This window comes from Solanum dulcamara, chromosome 5 (genome assembly GCF_947179165.1).
Source record: "Solanum dulcamara chromosome 5, daSolDulc1.2, whole genome shotgun sequence".
NCBI classification, from domain to species: domain Eukaryota; kingdom Viridiplantae; phylum Streptophyta; class Magnoliopsida; order Solanales; family Solanaceae; genus Solanum; species Solanum dulcamara.
The window spans coordinates 75,664,900-75,689,714 of NC_077241.1; the positions used below are offsets into that span (position 1 = coordinate 75,664,900).

Here is a 24,815-nt window from a genome sequence, read left to right on the forward strand (position 1 = left end):
AATGAGAGGTAAATCTGTTAAGCTAAAGAGAATAATATATGTCATGAACTTGGGTTGTGATACTCGGGTACTAACCAGTCTCTATTCACTCAATATAGCACCTTGTTCACTAAAATGTCCCTGGGCACAACCAATTTGTGGAATTGGTTTGTGGGGTTGTTGCTTAGGCCTTTTAGTATCTAGTTGTCTTATGGAAAAATTACTTAACTACGTACCCCTTTTTATCGTATTTTTTAATTTTTCTTATCGTTCTAAAAAATATCAAAAATTCCATTTTTTGCTCCCATCATCCTCTTTTTCAGATACATCAATTCAAAATATCATACCCATGATTTCCTTCCCTTTTTCACTCCACAAATCTCTCCACAGTTGTATCCATTAATCTATTTTTGAATTTCAAATATATTGTCTTTCCAATTAATGATTTCAAGTTTTTCAAGAGGTGGATTTATTTCCATCACTTAGGTTTTTTTAATTTTTTCATCTTAAAAAATTGTTGATACATATGGATGAAGGTCGATTTTTGTTGTTCATCTTTTTGTGATACATATAGGTTCACATTTTTAATTTATCTAATTTTTTTGTTTCTTAAATTAATGTATAATGCTTTTGTTTCAACATTATGATACATTACATTTGAATTGTATTTTTGAGATGGATAGATTTATCATAATACATTACTATTTATGTACCTTGTTTGAATTGTTAAGTACATTATTTCTACTAGATACATTAAATAGGTAATTGTTGCTCATAAGATGTTATATTTGAGATAAATACATTACTGGTAGTCATTGTGTATCAGATACATTTATTATAAATTCAAATTTATGTATCATGTTCAGAACTCATATATATCAGAAAAATATTAACAACAAAAAATCAATCAGTTGTTTTATCAATGTCGTGTTATACACATAACTATGAATATGATACAAACTGATATTGTTATAAAAATACTAGTGTTTATATATCAACAATTATATTTGATAATGTCTACAGATACACAACCTTCTAGTTGAATAAGTTAAGGTGTATGAATCTGGTAGAAAAAATAATGAATTTTGTAATAGTTATGTATCAAATAAATAACTATGAATATGATACTTACTAATTTGTATTTTAATAAATTAAGGTTATGTATCAAAGTTAATATTTGAACACAATATATTGTGCATGATAAAAATATAATGTATCATAATATTAAAATGAAGGTATGATACATTAATTTATGAAATAAAAACAACTAGATACATTAAAAATTTGAACCTATATGTATCACAAAAAGATAAACAAACAAAATAGAAAAAAAATCAACAATCCGATTTGTTGAAAATAAAAAAACATGATGATGAAATCCTTCTACACATTCTTTTTTGCTCTGTACCAACTCCCTCAACTTTTTTTCACTTTTAACAATGGCGTCATCCATGGATCTTGACTCAAAGCCCTTACCGGAGTCACCACCAACTCCCGTATTTTGAACAACAACAATTCCATCACTTTTGTATCGTTCATGCCTCACCTCACTTTTTCAGATTTCGAAATGTCTCAACAAGATCGACAGGTTCATGTTGTATCAGTACAATTTATCGACAATTTTGATTCAAAAATTGAGAGTTTTTTTGGAAGAATGGAAAGAAGAATTTTGAATTTTGAATTGTACTAGCATGTTTCAATTTGCCAGGGATTGAATCCCATTACCAATAAAGTTTTTCCATAATTTATATTTTCTTTATTTACTTTTTTCCATTTTAAACGTAACAAAATATTCAATTAACATATCTTCCATTAATTTTTCCTTTTTACTGCAACAACATTAAAGTCATCACTATGTATCAGGAAAGATGACTTATGTATCCGAATTTTTTAAAAAATAAGAGATTTTTGTAATTTGAAAATAGAATATAATTGATTCTTAACATTATGGGATTTATGTACGTTATACTTGTCTTATATGAATTGATTCCTCAATGTGCCCAAGTCCATCACATGGTGTACCCTTCAACTATTAAGCCCAATCCATGGCCCATTTTGCTAATAATCTAAGTCCATAATTACAAGGAAAAAATTATCCTCTCCTCAAGGTATTGTTACCCTAGAATCTCAGCTTAAAATCTCATAAGCCCATGAAGTGATCATTTTCTCAGAAGCCATGAAGTGTTCATTTTCTCATATAGCGGTACTACAAATTGTTTATCGGATACAATCTTTTTAATTGTACAAGATAAGAATAAGGTCGTGCACACAATCAACTTCTCCAAACACCACTTGTGAGATTTCACTGGATATATATGTTATTGTTGGGCCATACTACAAAGTATGTTAATTAAATGTACAACTTGTTGTAAACAAATATAGTTTTTCTTTCTTTCTGGCAGGCATAAATAGAAAGAAAAGAAAAGAAGGGCACATGGGCAAATCGCAGGGGGGGAAAATATCACTCCTAATTACAACTTGGTTTATTATGAGTAGAAACTTTCCCTCATGTCAGTGAAGATCTCTTGCAGCTATATTTCCATATTAGTCCACTGCACTAATATAATGCAAAAGGACAGTATACATTGTTTTTATTTAGCATTAATCATGTAAATCATCATGGTTTATTATTAATTAATCGAACTTGTTATCCAAATGTTTAAATTTGCTTAATTTGGCAACAAATGGAATCTTTTTCACATACAGGTGTTCCCTAATTCTTAAAGCTGCTTTATTTGTACATCTTTTTTTTGCTTCCATGACATTTTCCGAGAAAAATAAACAAACAACTAGTTGGTACTATAGATTTTGAGAGTCTCTAGTAAAGGAAGAGAGAAAATAAATGATGTGGATCTTTGCACTATTTTAAATTACACTTTTGCTGTTCTTGGTTGACGATTAAAATTGGTGCTTTCCTTTTCTTATTGATTTTGATATGAGTTACTTGAATTGAAAGTTTATCATAAATAATCTCTCTACCATCACAACGCAGAGGATAAGGTTGTGTATATATCATCTTCCCCAAATCTCATTTATATGTGAGTACGCTAGATATGTTGTTATGTTTATATTAAATGATAGATTTCGAGATCACGATGACTCCAAAGGTGTGCAATGAATTTAGTCTTTTTTTCCTTTTATTTTTGGAAAAACTAAGCCCCCATTGGGATATGATTTGAAATCCGATGGATTTGAAGTTGAAGTTTATGTTTGGATATGAATTCCGAATAGATAGAGTCAACAGTACAGCAGACAGAGCTGCCTACACGCGAATTAGCTGCCAAGGTTGAATAGTCTCAATTTCACTACAGGATTTGTGATCTTAAGTTGTATTTTTCTCTCGTAAACATGAACATCCCATATGTGTTGTGAAAACTATTAGTTCATAAAACAAGATATTGAAATATCCTGAGGCGCTACATAAGTAAATCACATGTCTCCTTGTGATTTTTATAAATAAATGTTTGCAATTACAAACTTTCAAATACTCATAGTTTTATAAAGATCCATTAGTCAAAAATAATAGTAACTAGTTATTCTTTAATATAATTCTTTCACACGGTACATACAATTTCTTCACGCGAGCATGGGTCTTTTTTTTAAAAACAAAATATAAACTTATTTTGTCGAATTATACATTTAATTTTTTTTGAGATCACAATTAGAAATCCCAAATCCCCCCTTTTTTGGAGGATTTTAGGTTTGAAATCATGATTCCAAATAACTTATTCAAATATTAATTTAAAATCATGATCCCAAATCACATATTCAAACACCTAATAAGTTAATTAATTTTAGAAAGAAACTCAATTTGCCAATAAGGAAATGTTGCATAGATGAAATGACCCATTACAATCTTGTATGGCTCACAAAACAAAAAAAAACCTGAAAAAGATTGATAATGTACCCGACAAACGTAGATAACAAATTGTAAATTCTTTTTTTTGCCAAACAAAAACAGGCACAAATTGATGTGAACTCCTAATTAAGCCTGGTATTCATAAACAGTTTGCAGCATATTCAAGTCAACTTAGAGTAGACAAAAACTTTAATTAATTAGGAAATTAAATAATATGCACGTTTGTTTTATGTTATTTTTAGCAGAAATTTCAGAATTAATGGTGCACAAATTATATTTAGTCATCATTTTGCATATATGGTAAGTGGTTACCTTACCCAAAATGGCCCTTTGTGGCTTTGAAAACGTTTAAATACTGGAAGGGCCATATTAGAGGGGTAGCAACTAGTGAATTATTAAGACATTTATCTCTGCTCTAATTATTCGTTATGATACATGTGAGATTTTATCTACATTTTTTCTATTAATGTACCACTTGCTATAAAAATCCAAATAATTGTACTCTAATGATGATGAGCATAAAAAGATATTAACCAGTAGTACAATATTAAGGAATGAAAATGCAAATTTATGTATTCTTGTAAACATGATTTTTTACAAGGAGTAAATAAATTTGATAATTAAGGTGTAGGTTCTAGTAAAATTGCCCCATAATATGTTGAGCATTTTCATTCACTGAGAGAAAGAAATTCATTGACTTCATTAACGTTCTTGAGAAGTGATGTCTAATTAATTAATTAGTTATGCGTGGTTGTTCGGTCTGTTGGGAAACAAGAACATGTTGCACGAGAGACTTATACTAAGTTACAACAATTGTTAATGTCCGTGTTTCTCACATGAGCAATTGAGAAATTGTTGGGGAATCAATATGAGTTCTGGTGGGATGATCGAGAATTTGAGATCGATATTTCTCCATCTTTAATTGAAGAATTGAGGTTTGAGTCAATAGGAATGGAGAAAATCACATCATTCGACTGATCACGAAATAGATCTTGTAATATATATGAATATTAAATTAGTCAAACTTCAATATAAATACCTGACATCAAATAAAATAAAAAGAAAAAAGACAAGTTGCAGAGTGGCGGACAAAAGAGAAACTAAATCTATTAGAAGTAGTTAAAAAGGCCACAACTAATCAAAACTAAATTTATTTTGAAGGATGAAGTATTGCGCAAAATTAGTGCAAAGATATTTTTAATATGACGTGATATTATTGATCGACAGACCCGCATATTTTTTGCAAATAACTCACACTAATAACCATCTTTTATACTAACTAAAAATTTCATCACAACGCACGCTATATATATGTGATAGTGTTATGATGAGATTTTTGTAAGAGTTAGTTAAAGCAGTAAAGTGACTTCAAATTAAGAAGTGATATTAGGATATTAAAACAACACTTATACTTCTTAAAAAAAATTGTAGCAACCAAACACCAAGAAATGACTTATTTTTTAAAATATATTTTGTGAAAAATATTTTTCTATAACTTAAAACACACCTTAAGGGATTGGTTGATATAGGATGTATTAGAAAATTTAATATATGTTATAGCTATGACATTATTTAATCTTAGTAGGGTCGGATTTTGAGCTTATGTCCTTTTCAGTATAGTAGGGTGTATAATTACTACATAATAAATCATGGTATTAGCAATACATAAACTAATAATATATGAATAAAAATTGAACTATTCTTAATACATCAAACCAAACAATATATAAGAAATAGTCTTAGCATCACTAATTTCAGCATCACTAATACACTTTATTCAGTACTATTTTTATACACTATACCAAACGATCCTAAATCACGAGTTAAAAGGCATCCTCTAAATATTGTAAAATACACAGTGAAGTGTAGTAGTGAGCAAGACATATACCTGATTCAATGGAACAATGGAGAGCCAAGTAAACAAAACCTAATGGAGGAAAATTCAAGTCCATTTAATCATCTTTCTGTACGTCAACTTTTTACTTCATTAATAATTGATGAACTTGAAAACAATTGCACTATTATTCCCCTTGAAAAGTTGAAAATCAAACCAACTTAACAAACAAAGACGTGTACATATATAATAATAACAATTAATTAAGTGACTTTCTCTCAAAAGCAACATGTTCTAGGCATGCAGCCCAGAAAAGTACACATTTAATTCACATCAACAAGAAATTACAAAGCTTGGCTTGCAAGAACTGACTAATGAGATCACGCATGATCATAGATTTTTTCATTTTTTCCCCTTGTTCTAGAAACTAGGGCTAATATACAAATTAAATAGACCTGCCAAACACCCGTCGATTTGGTCAGCTTTATAATAAAGATTTAAGTTATAATGATAGGTTAGCTACATTTTTATCATGTCATCAGTTAATACTACTTGTTATATATATTTATTTTACAGAAATTTTCAAAAATATACGGGTTTTGAAAATATTTACGTCACATCAGTCCCTATACAATATTATTAAACATTATATCTGAAAAAATCATTTTATATAATGAATCAATATTACTCCATATAAAGTATATAATAGTGCATGAAATATGTTTATACACAAATATGAATTAAATTGAGTGTTTAATTTCTACACAAAAATGGGCAACGTGGCATAAACAAATGATTTAACTCATATTTGTGTATAAACACTTTTTATACACTTTCTATCAGGTTGATATAACGTAACTATTTTCAAAAGTTATATAGTTTTAAAAAATTTCTTTTATTTTATTTGCCCATAATAAGAAAATAGGTATTTACTTGTGATAATTACCTTATAATTAAGGACTTAAATATGTACAGTTTTTTTTTTCAGTGCATACGACTAGTTTTAAGTCATGCATGCATTTAAAAAGGTACATAGTTAACAAAATTTAAATTTTATGATTTTAAATTAATAATATGTAGAATTGATTAAATTATTTTTTAATCTTTTAATAGTAAATATGTCACTCAAAAAGATAGAATTGATGAATTGTCAAAAAAAAAAAAGAGTTGATGAATTGTCAAGAAAAAAAAGATATATAGTTTTTAAAATATTAAAAAAAAATAAGATAAATAAACTGAGGTAGATGTTTCGCCAACAACCACCGCCTCAATGCCGACAAACGGGAGTAGTTATCTCTTGCCGTGCGCCGTCGTGGGACACGGCTTTTATGGTGGTTTGTTTGGCTGACAACCACCGCATCAGCAGTGAGTCAGCAGTCGGCGGGAAGGTGTCACTGCCACGTCACATACTTGGCAGTTTGTTGAAAACTTTAACTGGGTCCACTAAGTGCGGTTAGTCCACATCTGAAGTGTGGACACGTCAACAACGTCAACGTCAACGTCAACGTCGTCGTTTTATATTTAATGATCATAAATTAATCAATCAAATGTTTTTCTCTTGTCCTAACACAGAAATGACAACGTTTTACCTCGTGTATCCGAGGTGGCTACATGAACCGGAGTTTTTTTTTTCCTCCAACATGAACCGGTTGCAATAATAAATTACTTAGCCAGAAAGAAATTAATAGACTAAAATTCGTATCTTGATTTAATCTTGTCAAATATAGAGATTAAGTAAAAAAGTTTGATTTTAAATAAAAGGAGGACCAAAGGAGAAATGGAATGTCCCTTTGGCCGTTGTGTTACAAGTATTAGCAAATGGTCCACACTAACTAATTAATTTAATTGGGTTTTAAAATGCACAACATGTGTGTAGAAATTTTGTAAGATTTCAAGAGCCGAGTTTAATTTCAGTTAGGATTCTTGGATTCTATTCTATTCTAAATTTTAATCCATTACTAAATAAAGGATAATATACTCACTTGAAAAGGCATCTCAGATATCTTATACATCCTGAGTATTCATAAAGAGCTTATGAAAGCATCAAATATTGTCTTTCTCAAAGAAGTGATCTCGAATATTCCATAATGGTACTCATAAAGATCAAAATCTTAGATATTCAATAAACTCTATCGATACTCATAAAGATATTAATATGCCAGATTTTTCTTAATAATCAAATACTTTAAAAATATACACAAATCATTTCATGAAGATCAAGTTCAAATCATCCTACGTTCAAGAAATACGCTACTAACGACCCTCGAATCATGGAGAAAATTTAGAGAGAAGAATCAAGGAAACAAACAGATTTGTACCCACATATTTTAATAATAAAATTATGTTTCTTCATATTTTATCTGTGATTGCAATTTATTTTCTATCACTTTAAAATTTGTTGCAAACAGTGTGTTTCCTCTTTTTTGTGAGTTTGATTGCTTGAATGTTTGACTATTTGATCCCTTTCAATACCTTATTGTCTTTCGGTAATAATTATTTTCATTAATGCAAGTGAAGTTGGTGGATTGGGTTGGGTTGTTATTTCTTGAGTCGATGATTTATCATAAACAATTTAATTTATCTTTAAGGTAAGATTAAGATCTATTACGTATATATACACTCTATTTTTTCTTCAAATAGCTTTGTGGTACTACACTGAATATGTTATAGTTGGAAACAAGCTTTCTCAATTGCTCAGTATGATCTTGATATCGATTTTTTCCATATGAGGCATTGATCGTCTAACCTAGAGTGCAAAGGGAGGAGTTTCTAGTTGGCGGATAACATCACACAAACATCGCCCTTCCAAAAACTCATTAAGGAAGGTGTCGTTATAGTCATAAATCTTTTATCAGATTTAAAATAAGACTCTACGAGATGAGTATAGTACATCTTCAAGCTCTAAATTTCGTTAGGGCTATTTGAAGGCTACGTACTTTACCATAAATCCTAACTAATGCCTACAAAAAAGGATATATATATATATATATATATATATATATATATATATATATATATATATTTCCTTGAATGTACATTTCAATTATTTCTACTCTTGGATATTCATAAAGAGATCAATATATTGAATATTCAATGAAATTTTAGATTTCATAAAGAGATCGGCATCTCAAATATATCATAAACTTTGGAGTATTCTAAAGAGATCAAGATCTCAAATATTAAAGTCGTGTAACAGTTGGTATCATAAATTGATTTCTTTTTCTTAATTTCAAGTACGCGTCAAGAAGATTAATTATACTACCATATTGAGCTCGTGGCCAATTTATTTATTCTTTCTAAATAATTTTTTTAACATTTCAAGATTTCGAGCTGGATTGGTGGTTGGCAATAAGTATTATTATAGGACAAACATGGAAAATGTTAATGAGTTGTTGAATTACATCAAAATTTAAATATGTTCTCATACGTTTTCGGTTGTGGCTTTGCAAGTCACAATCACATAAATACACTACTCATATAAAAAGAACAAATAAATAAATAAAAAGTAGGTGCCTTTTTAACTACCTAAACGTCAAAGTCACCACTATAAGAAAAATTAATAATTGAAGAAAAATAGGATTCACAGAAAGCGAAATTTAGAAATACTTTTAGGTAGGAATTAGCATTATTGTGGTATCTATTAAACTTTGGATGGTATGCTATTTACGTTAAATAATTGATTGGTAGGCTGGTGTTAAAAGTTGAACAAAAACAACAAATACCAAACTATTCGTACTGTAAAAGCGTCAGATTGCCACAATGTGACAATGGCTCAAATAAATATCGTTAATACCGGAAAGGAAAAGAATATAACTTTACACAAAATGTCTAGTGTAATTTCATAAATAAAGTTTGGAGAGAATGATGCCTAAGCAATCTTGTGAAGATAGAGATTGTTTACAATAAATTCATGGCTCAAGTAAAGCATAATTAAATCACATATGAAAATAAAAGATCGAAAATACAATAACGTAGAAGAAAATAGTAACATAAACATATAATACGGTAATCGGAGCAAAGAAAATCACATTTACTAATAAAATTGGAGAGCAAGATAGTATGTGAGTACGTAATAACAACAATCATGATAAGGGAGACTAAACTTCGCTCGACTACCTACTAACTTTCTACACTACTCCTCGGCATTCACATCTTCGTATCGATGGTAATATCTTCGATAAGTTACAAATGTGTCATATTTTGTCTAATAACCTTATCTTAATACTTCTTAGATCTACCATTACATATCCTCATATTCGTGATCACCAAATTTTCACACTTTCTCACTGGATGACTGTGCGTCTAAATTATAAAGTTTACAACATAGCACATGCCTACAATTTCGTAATGCACAAAGGTCAGGCTTGCAAAATCGTTGTTAGTCGAGAAGTCAAAAAAAGTAATTTGAACGATTAGACAACTGGTAGAAAAACCATTATAAAGTTGTGTGTTGCTTTGTGCCCTAAAGAGGTGGTCCAGGAACCAATTAATTAAACCAAATCAAATATATATAATACCCAAAAGATCAGTTTGCAACTATTCATAATCATGTGTGAGGCTTTTAATTAGTCTTAAGTTGCTGTAAGGTTCCCAGTTTTCATACCTAAACCTCCTTTCTAATTAGAATTTTGTTGTACCCTCTATATTATGTTACTAATTAAAGTACTAGTACTATATATGGTGGGGACCCCCCTAAACTTAATGAATTGACAATTTAGGTTTTGGCCACCATTTTGGAAACTGGCAAGACATATTGTTAAAGTCATTTCTGAGAACATTGGGGAAAAAAATGTACTGTACCATTTTAGGAGGATCTTGTGGTTAGTGAATTAATTTATGTAGCTTATATTTGAATCCAGAGTCTACCTGTCACATCTTAGAACCTCTTAAGGTTTGAGTTCTAGTGGCGATCTCTTGGATCGTTTTGGATCTATATATCAGATAAAAGTAATAGCCTGATTGTTTCAACACCCCTTATCATGTGCGCATCTGTGGGAGTAGTTTGTGTTTTTTTTTGCAACAATTAAGATGTGTGAATTGTGATATTAAGTAACTAATAGTGTTAGTGTTACCATCCCTATAAAAGAAGACATATAAAGTACGAAAACTAATGATAGATCCAACACTAATTCAGTGGTATTAGTTATGTAAGTAACTATCGTTCACTTATAAACTTAGGAGTTTAGGGTTATTGGGTTCCTATAATAATAGTTATAAAGAGACTATATATAATGCGGGAATTGCTTAGGTAGGAATTAACATTAAAGGATATCGGTATGTTGTATTGTAATTATACATGAGTTGCTTGCTTTAAAAGTGCATTTTTATTTTTAAATAGTTAATCCACATATTGCTAAAATACGTATATTTATCCGGTAGGTAAATTTATTGTTGCATAAGTTAATTACACATATATACTAGGATACATTAATTACACGGTAAACTTCATTTCCTTATTTCGAGAGCTAAATTTTGGATTAATTATTTTAACTTATCAATCAAATAGTCCAATCATATAATAACAATAACATATTCAATATAATTGTACTAGTAGAAATTAAGGAGAGTAGGGTGTATATATATAGATTGATCTTATCCCTACTATTGAAGGGTAGCGAGTTGTTTTCGATTGATTTTCGACTCAACAAAACAATTTTTAAAATGGATTGCAAGAATAATATATTACTCGCAAAACAACGAGATACAAAAAGTAAAGTAAAGCAACTGATAAAAACACACATTAGAAAAATAACAGATTACAATTACTAAATACTCCCTCCATTCCATATTATTAAGTGAATTTGTAAGGCAATGCACACATATTAAGAAAAACATTTAACAACATAATTTGAATCATACTTTTCACTATTGTCTTATGTAAAATCATAAATATAACTTTACAAATAGTGTGATTTATCTCCTAAAAAATATAAAACTTCAATAAATGAAAGGATAAATATGAAAAAAGTTTCAAACATGAACTTTGAACAATTCAATTATTTTGAACAATGGATAGAATAACTCCAATCTCTCACATAAAATACGATAATACTCTACTACTTATTACAAAGTGTTTAACCTCGATATTCAACCTTCAAGTCTTCCCTAAGAATTGAATTTAACGAGCAACTGAAATTTGATGGAATCAAAACTCCACAAAATAAATAAGGATACCCATCGTTTGTAACGTTTTTGACTTTTGCATGGGAAAATTAAAAGAACAAACGGCGTTATTGGCGAGTACAATAATTACCCATAATCGAGCCGGTATTGCTCCCCGCAACTCGAGCATTCGCCGTTAAAAATAACCTTCTTTCTTGTCATAGAAAATTCCACGTGATTTTCGATATACCCGCTGCGCCTTATGGTCCCCATACCACCTTTTAGGCAATATCGTTGTATTTTTATTTTTTAAAAATAAAATAAAGACAAATCGACTTTGAAATAAAATATACTTCTTTAGTTTTAATTTATTTGACATATACTGACTTAAAAAGTTTAAAAATATAAAAAAAAAATTTTAAATTTCATGATCTTAAATTGAAGATATGTCAAATATATTAAAATATTAATCTTTTATCTTATTATATTAAATATATAACGTGAAAAATTAAAATTAAAAAATTGCTATTCTTTTTTGAAGTGAACTAAAAATGAAGGTAGGTCAAAGAAGAAGTATTTAAAAGTTACAACTTGGCAGGAGGCTTTAGATGTTTGTATGAGGTAAAATCCACACTCGACAAAAGGACACAGCAACATATGATTCACGGCTAATCGAAATCGGAGATACGATGACCCTTCTTTGCCTCAATTCGAGCACAGTCCTAACATAACTTGGATCGATATCGCTTCGGTGGAATCATAGCGTCGGTCGATCAAACGACACACAAACTTTTTAGCAAAAACACACTCATAACGATCTTCAACCCATCAATCATCAGCGTTTAGTCTACTATCTAGCATCGGCTTACCCCAATCAACTTCGAGTCTAGTGTCAAAACTCACCCACATATACTAATGCCAAGTAGTCTTTTCAGAATTAACAATGCTACAAACATTACAACTTTTTTTTTAATGGAATGGTGCAAACCAGCAAAGAAAAAAAAAACATTAGCAAGTAGCAACTTGGAATTTTTTAAAACAAAAACACACTAAAAAGAGACTTGGATTTGGACGACACGTGACAATCACACGTGTAAAAGTAGCACACCTTTTTCCTTTTTTTGTTTTTTTAATGTTTGTTTTTTTGTTGCTAATCAAGCCAAAAGATGGGATAAGAATATCAATTACTAGTATCAAAATAGTGAAATTCCACAAAGCGCCACATCATCAATTACCACGTGTCATTCGTGCAATATAACATTGCCACGTGTCGTTGATGACTATCCACGTGGCACTGCGTTCTCATTTGGCCATTCGCGAGCACGCTGTTGTTGTGATCTATGTCGACGTATTTGCATATGTATTGACATATAACAATTGTTTTTTTTTTAATAAAAAATTCCATGCACTATGTCTTTTTTTAATGAAAAAAATAATTCTTTCTTGTCTTTCTGTTTTTTCCAAAATGATGAGAAGTCATGTATGAATAACCGTTAGAAGTAATAATGTAAAAGAAAGTAACAAAGAAAATGAGTTCAGGGTTATAATATACTCAATATAATTTCTCGAGCAATTAAATAAAAAAGGATTATACAAATTTTATAATGTTAAAAGTTAATTACATCTTATTCATATTTTTTTTCAAATTATAAAAAATTCTTAAATTTGATGGAATTCGAATACATTCCAAAACTTCCTGATACATCACGTAAAGTGATGTATTTGACTGATATATTGAGTAAAGTGATGTATCCAACTGATAAATTGCGTAAGGTGATGTATCTGACGTCCCGACACATCACATTAAGTGACGTATCTGACTGATACATTGCGTAAAGTGATACATCCGAAAATAGCTGAGAATAGAGATTTTTGTAATTTTTTTATGGTAAAATAATTTGTATATTTAAATAATTTTTCCATTAAATAATATGGTGAAAAAGGACAGTTTAACAATAATATATAGTAAATGTTCAAATTCAAGATAATAAAAAAAAATTGTTTTATTGTCTGTAAATTATGATTTTATGGTACTAGACAAACTTTCTAAATGTATTTTAAGTGTGAAAAATTCATTAGAGCTACGAGATTTGAAAACTATGATAGGATATTAATTTGAATCAAAATCTATCAATTTCGATTAATTTTCTAATTTTATATTCAAACCGTTTGCATATGGTATTCATCGACTTAGAAAAGGCCTACGATAAAGTTCCAAGAGAGTTACTATGGAAATGTTTGGAGGCTAAAGATGTACCTGTGGCATACATTAGGGTGATCAAGGACATGTATGAGGGAGCCAAAACCAGGGTAAGGACAGTAGGAGGGGACTCAGAGCATTTCCCAGTTGGGATGGGGTTGCATCAAGGATCAGCTCTAAGTCCATTTTTATTTGCCTTGGTAATGGATGCATTGACGCGACAAATTCAAGGTGGGGTGCCATGGTGTATGCTTTTCGCGGATGATATAGTCCTGATTGATGAGACTCGTAGTGGAGTTAATGCTAAGATGGAGGATTGGAGACATACCTTGGAGTCTAAAGGGTTTAAGCTGAGTATGACCAAGACAGAGTACTTAGAGTGCAAGTTTAGTGAGACACCTCACGAGGTTGGCGTGGAAGTTAAGCTTGGTGCCCAAGCTATTCAAAAGAGAAGTAGTTTCAAGTATCTTGGGTCTATCATGCAAGGCAGCGGGGAAATTGACGATGATGTCACACATCGTATTGGGGCAGCGTGGATGAAATGGAGGCTCGCTTCCGGAGTGCTATGCGATAAGAAGGTGCCACCACAACTTAAGGGCAAATTCTACAAAGTGGTGGTTAGACCGGCTATGTTGTATGGGGCAGAGTGTTGGCCAGTTAAGATCTCTCACATTCAAAAGATGAAAGTTGCCGAGATGAGAATGTTGAGATGGATGTGTGGTCACACCAAGAGCGACAGGATTAGAAATGAGGCTATTCGGGACAAGGTAGGAGTGGCCTCGGTGGAAGACAAGATGCGGGAAATGCGACTGAGATGGTTTGGGCATGTGAAGAGGAGAGACACAGATGACCCAGTGAGAAGGTGTGAGAGGTTGGCTATGGATGGCTACAGAAGAGGTAGGGGTAGGCCGAAGAAGTATTGGGGAGAGGTGATTAGACAGGACATGGCTCAGTTACAGCTTACCGAGGACATGACCTTAGATAGGAGGCTGTGGAGGACCCACATTAGGGTAGAAGGCTAGTACATAGTATCGTTATTCTTCCCTATTCATAGGCGCACTAGCACATTACAATTCCTTGTACTCTCATTTCTGCTATTTCTGTTACTATTTATTGCTTTCAGTACTTTTGATTACTCTATTTTATCTGTGATGCCTTCGTGATTTATTTTTCTATAGCGCTTTGAATTTTTTTAACTTTATCTGACCCCCTTTTCCGTTTTTTTTTTTTTTTTTTTTTTTTTTTTTTTTTTTTTTTTTTTTGAGCCGAGGGTCTCTCGGAAACAGCCGTCCTACCTTGGTAGGAGTAAGGTCTGCGTACAATCTACCCTCCCCAGACCCCACGTTGTGGGATTTCACTGGGTTGTTGTTGTTGTTGTTGTATATTCAAACCGTAATATAAGTTCCGCAAGTTAACCCTTCAAAAAAATAATATCAACCATTATCATCTCTAGAAGGTAAACTTCCGGCAATAATTAAATCGGCTTAATCAAGATTCTAAATTTAATCATCTTAATAAATTTAAAATTAAATATAAGTTCAAGAACTAAACCCTCCAATGAACAACCGCACTCACTATCTTTACGCGATAATATCTGAAAACAAATAACAAAAGATACAGCCAGATATTTATGACTTAATCCTCTACCGAATGATCGTATTTTGTATTTAGATGTTAAAAGTGAAATAAAAATTAACGAAAAATAAACTTAGATATTCATGATGAAATAAATGTATTTGTATCACTCGACGATAAAAGTCAAATAAGAATTAACAAAAATCTAGGTAGATAGTCACGATTCAACTCTCTGACGAATAATTGTATTTATCTCTCGACGATAAAAGTCAAATAAAAATTAACAAAAAATCAAGCTAGACAATCACGACTCAACCTCTAACGAGCAATTATATTTGTATCTCTTGACGATAGGTCAAATAAAAATTAACAAAAATTCAAGCTAGACGTTCATGACTCATGCACCCTCCAACGAACAACTGTATTTGAATCTCTCGAAGATAAGTCAAAGAAAAATTAACAAAAAATAAAGCTCTACATTCATGACTCATACTCTAACGAAAAACTGTATTTGTATCTCTCGACGATAAAAACCAAATAAGAATTGACAAAAAATCAAACTAGATATTCATGACTCAACCATCATACAAATAATTGTATCTGCCTCTCGACGATTAAAGTCAAATAAGAATTAAAAAAACGTTCAAGCTAGATATTCATGACGCAACCCTTTAACTAATAACTATATTTGTATCTATCGAACATAAAAGTTAAATAAGAATTAATAAAAAATCAAGCTAGATATTCATAACTCAATCCTCTAACGAACAATTGTATTTATCTAGACGATAAAAGTCACGCAAATGATCTTTTTCTTTTTCACCAAAATGCAAGCTGGATATTTATGATTCAATCCTCTAACATACTAACTATATTCGTATCTCTCGAAGATAAAAGTCAAATAAAAATTAATAATTTTATTCATGATTCAACTCCTTTAACGATCAACTATATTTATATATCTCGATAATAAAAGTCAAAAAATAGCATAACTCTTGCATTTTAACCGTTCAATAAACTACATTCATTGTATTTAGACATGAAACTACAATAAAATCAGATCATTTTTAACAAAAAAGGGATTAATTCATCAAATCACATATTTAGAGAAATAAGGGGATTTTTCAGTCTCTTATGATGGTGAATGTTAGCGGTCGTAAACAGAGTAACTATTGGCGAAAAAAGTGAGCAAAATGTTTTAGTCCAACATTTTTTTCTTCATGTTTTACTTTTAGCTTGTTTATTCTTTAAATTATTTTGAAGATCTAATACTCAATGCAAGATCTAATACTAAATATAAATCAATAATATATATTTAAAATGAACTAATAAAAGTGAACAGGAGGAAGTAACTTATCTACTCCTAATTATGTTATCTGGTAATTAATCACATTAATTAATGATGTATAATTTTATTTCATGATTCAACAACCCGAAAGAAGGGTTTCCTTGTTTGGCACGTCTTTTTTTGGGCTTATCAAAATCAAAACTCTATATATACTTAGGTTTCTCCACCATTATTTCCCTTCTTCCTCTTTTTTCATTTCATTTCTTTTCTTTTCTCTCTCTATTTTCTGTTACTTTTTATTTTCTTAGGTTTTTTCTCTTTTAATTTTCTCTCTACCTCTTCCTGCCGTTTCTTTTTCAAAGGTAGATTCTTTTTCCCTTCTTCCTTTTTATTTCTTTCTTCTTCTTCTTCTTTTTTTTTTTATAAAAAAATCTGATGTGAATTGAACTATTTTTTTTAGGCATTTGAGAATTGGATTTTCAAGATTGATTCTTTCTGATTCAAAGGGGCATGATATAATTAACAGGTATTTTATTACACTTTTTTTTATTCGTGAGGTTTACTTTCTTGATTCAAGATTACATTTCTTTACTTGTGGGGTTTATGATTCTTGATTCAAGATTACATTTTTAACTTGTGGGTTTTATTTTCTTGATTCAAGATTACATTTTTAACTTGTGGGTTTTATTTTCTTGATTCAAGATTACATTTTTTACTTTCATCATGCAATGCTGTTTGAATTTTATCTGTTTTTGGTACTTTTTATGGGTACCCATTTTGATTCTATGGATGTTTTCCATAGTTGGGCATGCAAAAGGTGAAAACTTTAACCATTTTTTGTTGTGGCTTTTCTGCAAAAGGAAAAATAAAGTCTGTTTTTTTAACCTTTTTTGTGTAAAATTTTCATTTGGCCATGAAAGGCGTTTAATTTCTGGCTTTCTGCAGAGTTCTCTCTCTTTTTTTTTTTTTGAGTGATTTGATTTAGTTCTGTACAATCATAAGGTTTAGTTGTTTGCTTTTATGGGTTACTAATAATGGATTTGACAGCACCAAATAGTGAAGGTAGAGTACTTAATTTAGTTTTTTTCGTGTAGTTTAAATTATTTTATTTTTTGTCGGTTGCTGTATGATGTTGAAATATTTTGTTTGTGTCATTATCAGTTTTCGTGGTTTACCCGCGGAAAATGGAACTAAGCAGTAATTAAGCATACTTTTTTTTTCTTAAAGTCAGCTTATGATTCCTTAATTATGTAGTTGTTAATTAATTCGTGTCCTTGTTTAAATTACTTACTGTTCACTGCCTTTTACTAACATTATTTTTCTTGTTTTTGATTCAAGTGAATACTGCTTTTTTGAGGTCCTTTAGGCCAACTTATGAACAGTCCTTAAGAATTATTATTACATCTCTCTCGATTTGTGTGACATTTTTTGATTCGAGCATCAACTCGACTAAACTTCGTATCTAAATTAGATTAGATCAACTCAATATATTAAAATTATACTTTCGATATTTAAAACTATTCGAAAGATATTAAAAGTTGGTATAATTTTTTAAATTCTGCTTATTTTAGAATCTTGAAAAACAAAAAGTGTTACTACATAAATTGAGGCGCAGGGGGCATTTTTTTCTTCTTTTATTTTATTATTTTCCCTTTCTATAATGTAACTGTCTTGCGAGGTTAAACTTGCTCTGCGATCTTAAATTTGTATAGTGTCATTAGGAGTAATTAGTTTTTGATCAAGATTTTGGGCTTAAATATGCCTTAACAGAGGTTAAATTAAGTTCAAGAAGCTTATTAGCATTAAAGCCTTCCTTCTTTTTACTTTAAATGGTGGGGTTAAAGTAGGTTGTCTTGACATGTGGGTTGGGAAGTCATATCATTTCAAGTACAAAAATGTCATTACTTGAATCAATAGTAATGTTTTTCCTTTTTCATTTATTTTTGAGTTGGCTTTCAGATCTGAGTTTTTAGTTGGAAAAAGTAAAAAATCATGTAGGGTAAGTTGAGATGTCAAGTCTTTCAGCTTGACATTGATTACTTTTGAAATGTACTGTTGTTGAAAAAAGGCTTTTGTTCATTTCTGCTTTGATGTCAACCAAAACACAAAAGTTTGGTGGAATTCCATAAACTATTCACTGATTTAATCAGCTTTGTATCTCACTTCCCCTTAGAAGTATTTACTGTCCGTAGCGGAATCAGGAATTTATATAATAGGATTCAAAAAAATATACTAGAAATCACCATTGGGATTTGAAACTGACTCTAAGCAAAATTTTGGACCTTCCTTACTATTATACTAGAATCTTCCTTTATGTTAAGGCGATTAAACAGCTTATACATAGCACAATACAATTTTCTGGCTAAGGGGATTTAATTGATGAGAAACAACTTTAAGCTTATTGATGATTAATGATGTTAATCATTATCCACCAAGTTTAGAAGGCTATGGTTGGTCCAAAGGGCAGGCCACAAACGAATTTCTCGGTTATTAAAAAAAAAAAAAAAAACAGACCATAGTATTGTTTCTTGGTGGGGTTCCAAATATAGTCGATGTGACGATATCTGATCTTCTGTATATCTTTGGCATTTATTTTGACTGTTAATCCCTTAAGATTTCCTGTAAGTTACTTATTTTTATTATACTTTTTCTTTTTTCCCCTTTCATTAGAAGTCAAAATGTTTTGAAAGGAATAGTGACAGGGAAGTAAAAGAAATCCATCTCCTAGCTGTTGGAAAAGAGTGAATAACTTTGGTGGTTTTCATTTGGTCCTTTTTCGTGAGTACAATAGCAAAGTTGGAAATTTTTGTTTGATCTGTAGGTGAGCTGTAAGCTTAACAAGTTTAGTGTACCTGGTCCTCTTCCATATTAACCTTAACTTAGGCTGATACGAGGAAATGAGATCTCTTGCCCTCTTACAGTTTGAATAGAAGAAAATTATCTTTTCAGATCTCTTACGTGTAAAAATGAGGATCTCTAGTAAAAAACATAAAAATATAAAGAAGTTTATAAAGGGCTAGAAAACCATTTCTTCTGGGTTGAAACAGTTGGTCCTTTAGTGTGTACTCCAATATCCTTCCAAGAGGAAAATATGGATCTTGATTTTGTGCTATTAAATAACCAAATGTGGTGGTGGATATGGGATTTTAAAGTTGATAGATATAAATTACCACTTTTCTCACTATGCATACTTAATAATTAAAAAGACAAATTTTAAAAAATTTCAACTACACATGTATATTTTCAACTACACATGTACATTTTTATGAGTTAAAGACAACTGTTCACCCATACAGACTTGTCCCCACATATCGGTCTCTGGCTAAATGGATAAGTGGGGATAAGTCTGTGTGGGTGCACAGTTGTCTTAAACTCATGAAAATCTACGTGTATAGTCGAAAATGTACACGCACAGTTGTAAATGTGTATGTGTAGTTGAAAAAAGTACACGTGTACATTTTCATGAGTTTAGTTTACCTGGTCTTCTTCCATATCCTTAACTTAGGCTGAAACAAGGAAATGAGAGCTCTTTCCCTCTTACAATTTGAATAGAAGAAAATGACTTTTCCAAATCTCTTATGGGTAAAAATGACGATCTTTGGTAAAAGAACATAAAACTAGAAACAAATTGTAAATGGCTAGAAAACCATTTCTCCGGGCTGAAACAGTAGGCCCTTTAATGTGTACTCCTATATCCTTCCAAGAGGAAAATATGGATCCTGATTTTGTACTATTAAATAACCAAATGTGGTGGTGGATATGGGATTTTAAAGTTAATAGATGTGGATTACATTTTCAACTCTACGTGTACATTTTCATGAGTTGAAGACAACTGTGCACCGACTTATTCCCACATATCCATCTCTGGCTAAATGGATACCTTTCTGTTCACAGTTGTTTTCACTGCTTTTTTGCAAAGCATAGTCGAGATTGAAAATGTACACACATAGTTGATAATGTACACGTGTAGTTGAAAAATGTACACGTGTACATTTTCATGAGTTGAAGACAACTTTGCACCAGCACCGACTTATCCCCGCATATCCGTCTCTAGCTAAATAAATCGATACCTTTCTGTTCACAGTTGTTTTCATAGCTTTTTTGCAAAGCACCGTTGAAATTATAATTAGTACACACGTAGTTGAAAATGTACACGTGTAGTTGAAAAATGTACACGCGTACATTTTCATCCGTTGAAGACAACTGTGCATCCCCACATATTCGTCTCTAGCTAAATGGATACCTTTCTGTTCACAGTTGTTTTCACTGTTTTCTTCCAAAAGCATTGTCGAGATTAACATACTTGGAGAGGAACTTCAAAGATGAGTCCTGGTTGATTTTTGTTTTGCACCCTTCTCTGCAAAAAACAACTTAATCTTAATGTAGAACAACTATTGTCCAACATTTTAGCACGAAATGGATTGTTATACTAGAGCAGAATAAGGTGTTACCTCTGTTTTCGAGTCTTCTGTTTTCTTCAAATGGAGAAATGCATTTAGTAAAGATTCAAGTCTATTTTTTGCCTGTTAGCATGAAATGTTTCTATTTTCTTTGTTTGCTCCGTGATGGTAAAATTTCATGTAAGAGGTCATATAATTTTGTTTAGACACATAGCTAACTTGGTTTTCCAGGTAGGAAGGCACGGTAGACTCAACTAATTGTGAGTCAAAATGTCCTGTTTCGTAGTGTAAATGCAGTGTGGTTCAGGAGATGAGGTACTGCTGAATGAATTTGTCCGTCTAATATCACACAACTAATTTCTGAATCACATCGCTTGACATTTAGATTTTTCCAGATTGCAGGAAGCCCGTACTTAATGGAATCCATTCCCAGCAGCAATGATAAGAAAACTTTGAAGAGGTGGTTTTTCATTGACAAAAGGGTTGGTTAAAGATTCGCTACTCCCAAACATCCACTAGTATAAAGTGTCAACTGCATAGCTATCAATTGTGTAGTCAAAATCTGTCAAATCCATAGTCTTGCAATGGACTTGAATTCGACCCAAGCTTCTCCAGTTCTTACTGATCCTTCACCATTGAACAAGTCCAGATTGGGAATCCATTCTAGTTTATTTCCTTATTCACAATCTGGGCCTTCATTCTCCACTAGTGTGCTATCAATTCCTAGAAAGAAGTCAGCGAAGCTTGATGATGTTCGATCCAATGGTTGGCTTGACGCAATGAAGTCGTCTTCACCTCCTAGGAAGAAGATTCTGAAGGAAGTAAACATTGATGTTTCTTCCGATGATGCTGATGTTACTTACCTTTCTTGGATGGTATGTTGAGACTTTTATTAAATGCACAGTGGTCTATTTATTTCTGTTTTCACCAAAGCTTCTTACTTTCTTTTTCCAGATAAAGTATCCATCAGCTCTCAACTGCTTTCAGCAAATTATGAGGCAAGCAAGGAATAAACAGATAGTGATTTTCTTAGATTACGATGGGACTCTTTCTCCTATCGTTGATGACCCTGACCGTGCTTTTATGTCCAATGAGGTAAATCGAACTTTCATATGCAAGTACAATGCTTATCTGTAGATGTCACATAAAAATAATATATTCTGCAGATGCGCTCTGCTGTCCGTAATGTTGCAAAGTATTTCCCAACAGCAATCATCAGTGGGAGAAGACGTGATAAGGTAACTTTTAGCTTAATTAGTAATTCAGGTTGTTATCAATGTATATTTTAGATCTCTCTTCATTTGCAGAAGTGATTTCTGATCTTTATTGTTACAGGTTTATGAGCTGGTAGGTCTAACAGAACTCTATTATGCCGGTAGCCACGGTATGGACATCATGCTGCCAGTAGAAAATACGTTGTCTGCTAACGATTCAAATTGTATCAAAGATACTGACCAGCAGGTATACACTAGCTGCCTGCTTTATCAGATTCTTTCCTTTCATTCATTCCATCTTGGTCGACTTCTTATAACTGTTTCTGTCCACCCTTTTTTTGGAGCAGGGCAAGGAAGTCAATCTGTTCCAGCCTGCTCGTAAATTTTTATCAATGATTGATGAGGTGCTTTAGAAGTTCTCTCAAAGCATTTTAAACCAGCAGTGACTATTTGTTTCGGATAGAAAAGAAAAAAGTTATTTACAGACGTCAACTCAACTTGACTTTGCAGGTTTTTAGAACCCTTGTCGAGAAAACTAAAGACATTAAGGGTGCAAAAGTTGAGAACCATAAGTTTTGCGCTTCTGTACATTACCGTAATGTAGATGAGAATGTGAGTGCCAACTTTATTTGTTGTTGTTGTTTATTGAATGCTGAAGTTGCCTATGTTAAAGAAAGAACAAATATTTAATGATCATCATTTTGACCACAGAATTGGCCTGTCATTGCACAATATGTCCATGATGTCTTGAAAACCTACCCTCGGCTACGGCTAACTCATGGGCGAAAGGTAACTTGGTGTCCCTCTACTGAAGTCTCCATTCCAACTCTTTGTGATTGCAACATTATGTTAATGATTTAACCGACGCTATACCTTATGTTTTTCTTTCGTGAATAGGTTTTAGAGGTCCGTCCTGATATTGACTGGGACAAAGGAAAAGCAGTTGAATTTCTTCTGGAATCACTAGGTATGTAGCTCCTTCATACTTTTATATTGATCCCTTCCTCTCATCCCTCACTGAATCCCTAAGAGACTGCAGTAAATAACTGCGGTGAACAGAGAATTAGCAAAGCCAGTGTTCTCAGACTGTCCTTTAAACAAATTCATATGGAACGATGCAGGTTTTAGCAACCACAAAGACGTGCTCCCGATATATATTGGAGATGATAGAACAGACGAAGACGCATTCAAGGTGAGTATGGGTCAGTGTATGATATGAAGAAACTGCTTTTCTGTTTGTTATCATAATTTGTTGACAACCATTTTTTTTTCCAGGTATTGAGGGGGAAATATAAAGGTTATGGAATTCTTGTTTCAACTATCCCAAAAGAGAGCAAAGCTTTCTTCTCTCTCAAAGATACTTCACAGGTGCCAACTTTTCGTTTTTTGACGTTAAAAATGTTTTTTCTCTGTGATATATCGTAATCTAATGTCATGAAATTCGACTATATGCAGGTGAAAAAGTTCTTAGAATCTCTTGCGAAAACGATGGAAGTTGAAGATGATATATAAAAAGCATGAGGGGAGCTAAAGGGAAATAGTGTTAGATTTTATAGAAAATGGGTTCTAGGTTTCAATAGTTTTTTTTAAAAAATATGAATAAGCCTAAGTCATCTCTCAATCTTTGTTTACTGTTTTGTTGAAGGTTAAAATTTTGCAAAGTTCCATTCTTTTCTTGCTTTGGTTTTTTATATTCTTTAGTGAAATGGAAAGGGGTCTTCAAAGGAGGGCCTTTCTCTTTTGTTTTTTATATCTAGATGGTCAGTTTCAATGTTCTGTTTATTGCCCATTATTCTTACAAATATGTATTTCTCATGAACACTTGTTATCTGTTTGATTTTCATAAGAATTCATGGTGCTTTGTTTTGTGAATTTGCATTGACAAGGTGATCTCAAGTGGTGTATTGTAAACAAAAAAAAGCAGAAAATATTAATGGTGGAATATGATCACAAATACTTGTAATACTTCAACAGACTAGGAAATTACAACTCAACTCAAAACAACTGCAAGAATTAAAGGAGGAACAGGTAGGAGGAATGAGTAGTTCAAACTAGGAATAGAAATGAGAGGAATCAAACATTTCTGCAGTATATTTATGTATTTTTATCTATTCAGACTTCATTTGCTCGGTATAAATTTAATTATTATTCTTTTGAAACTGAGTTTTTATATATTCTTTTGAAATTGAGAGTTATGCTACGATAATCATACTACACTAGGTTGTAATATAAAACTTTTGAATGTGACAAATGATTGTTTCAATGAAGGCGGATAGACCCCTCATTTATTTTATATCTCAATTTGATTAATTTACTAATCGGTTATTAATATTTAATAACTAAATAAATTAGACAGTTTTAACC

General features: G+C 31.5%; 1 protein-coding gene across 2 annotated transcripts; it reads left to right on the top strand.

Moving 5' to 3' along the window:
• The first annotated feature begins 17,109 nt into the window (after nt 1-17,109).
• On the top strand, nt 17,110-24,323 carry LOC129889889 (probable trehalose-phosphate phosphatase F). Of its 2 annotated transcripts, XM_055965358.1 has the most exons (14): nt 17,110-17,199; nt 17,298-17,363; nt 21,469-21,552; nt 21,633-22,112; nt 22,192-22,332; nt 22,404-22,475; nt 22,573-22,698; nt 22,799-22,855; nt 22,962-23,063; nt 23,163-23,240; nt 23,349-23,418; nt 23,573-23,643; nt 23,727-23,819; nt 23,907-24,323. In XM_055965358.1, the coding sequence occupies exons 4-14, from the start codon at nt 21,822-21,824 to the stop codon at nt 23,961-23,963; spliced, it is 1,158 nt and encodes a 385-aa protein (XP_055821333.1). In that variant the 5' UTR covers nt 17,110-17,199; nt 17,298-17,363; nt 21,469-21,552; nt 21,633-21,821; the 3' UTR covers nt 23,964-24,323. The 2 variants fall into 2 exon arrangements, with proteins under 2 accessions (XP_055821333.1, XP_055821334.1); XM_055965359.1 differs by lacking the exons at nt 17,110-17,199; nt 17,298-17,363 and adding an exon at nt 20,499-21,281.
• Nucleotides 24,324-24,815: the final 492 nt, after the last annotated feature.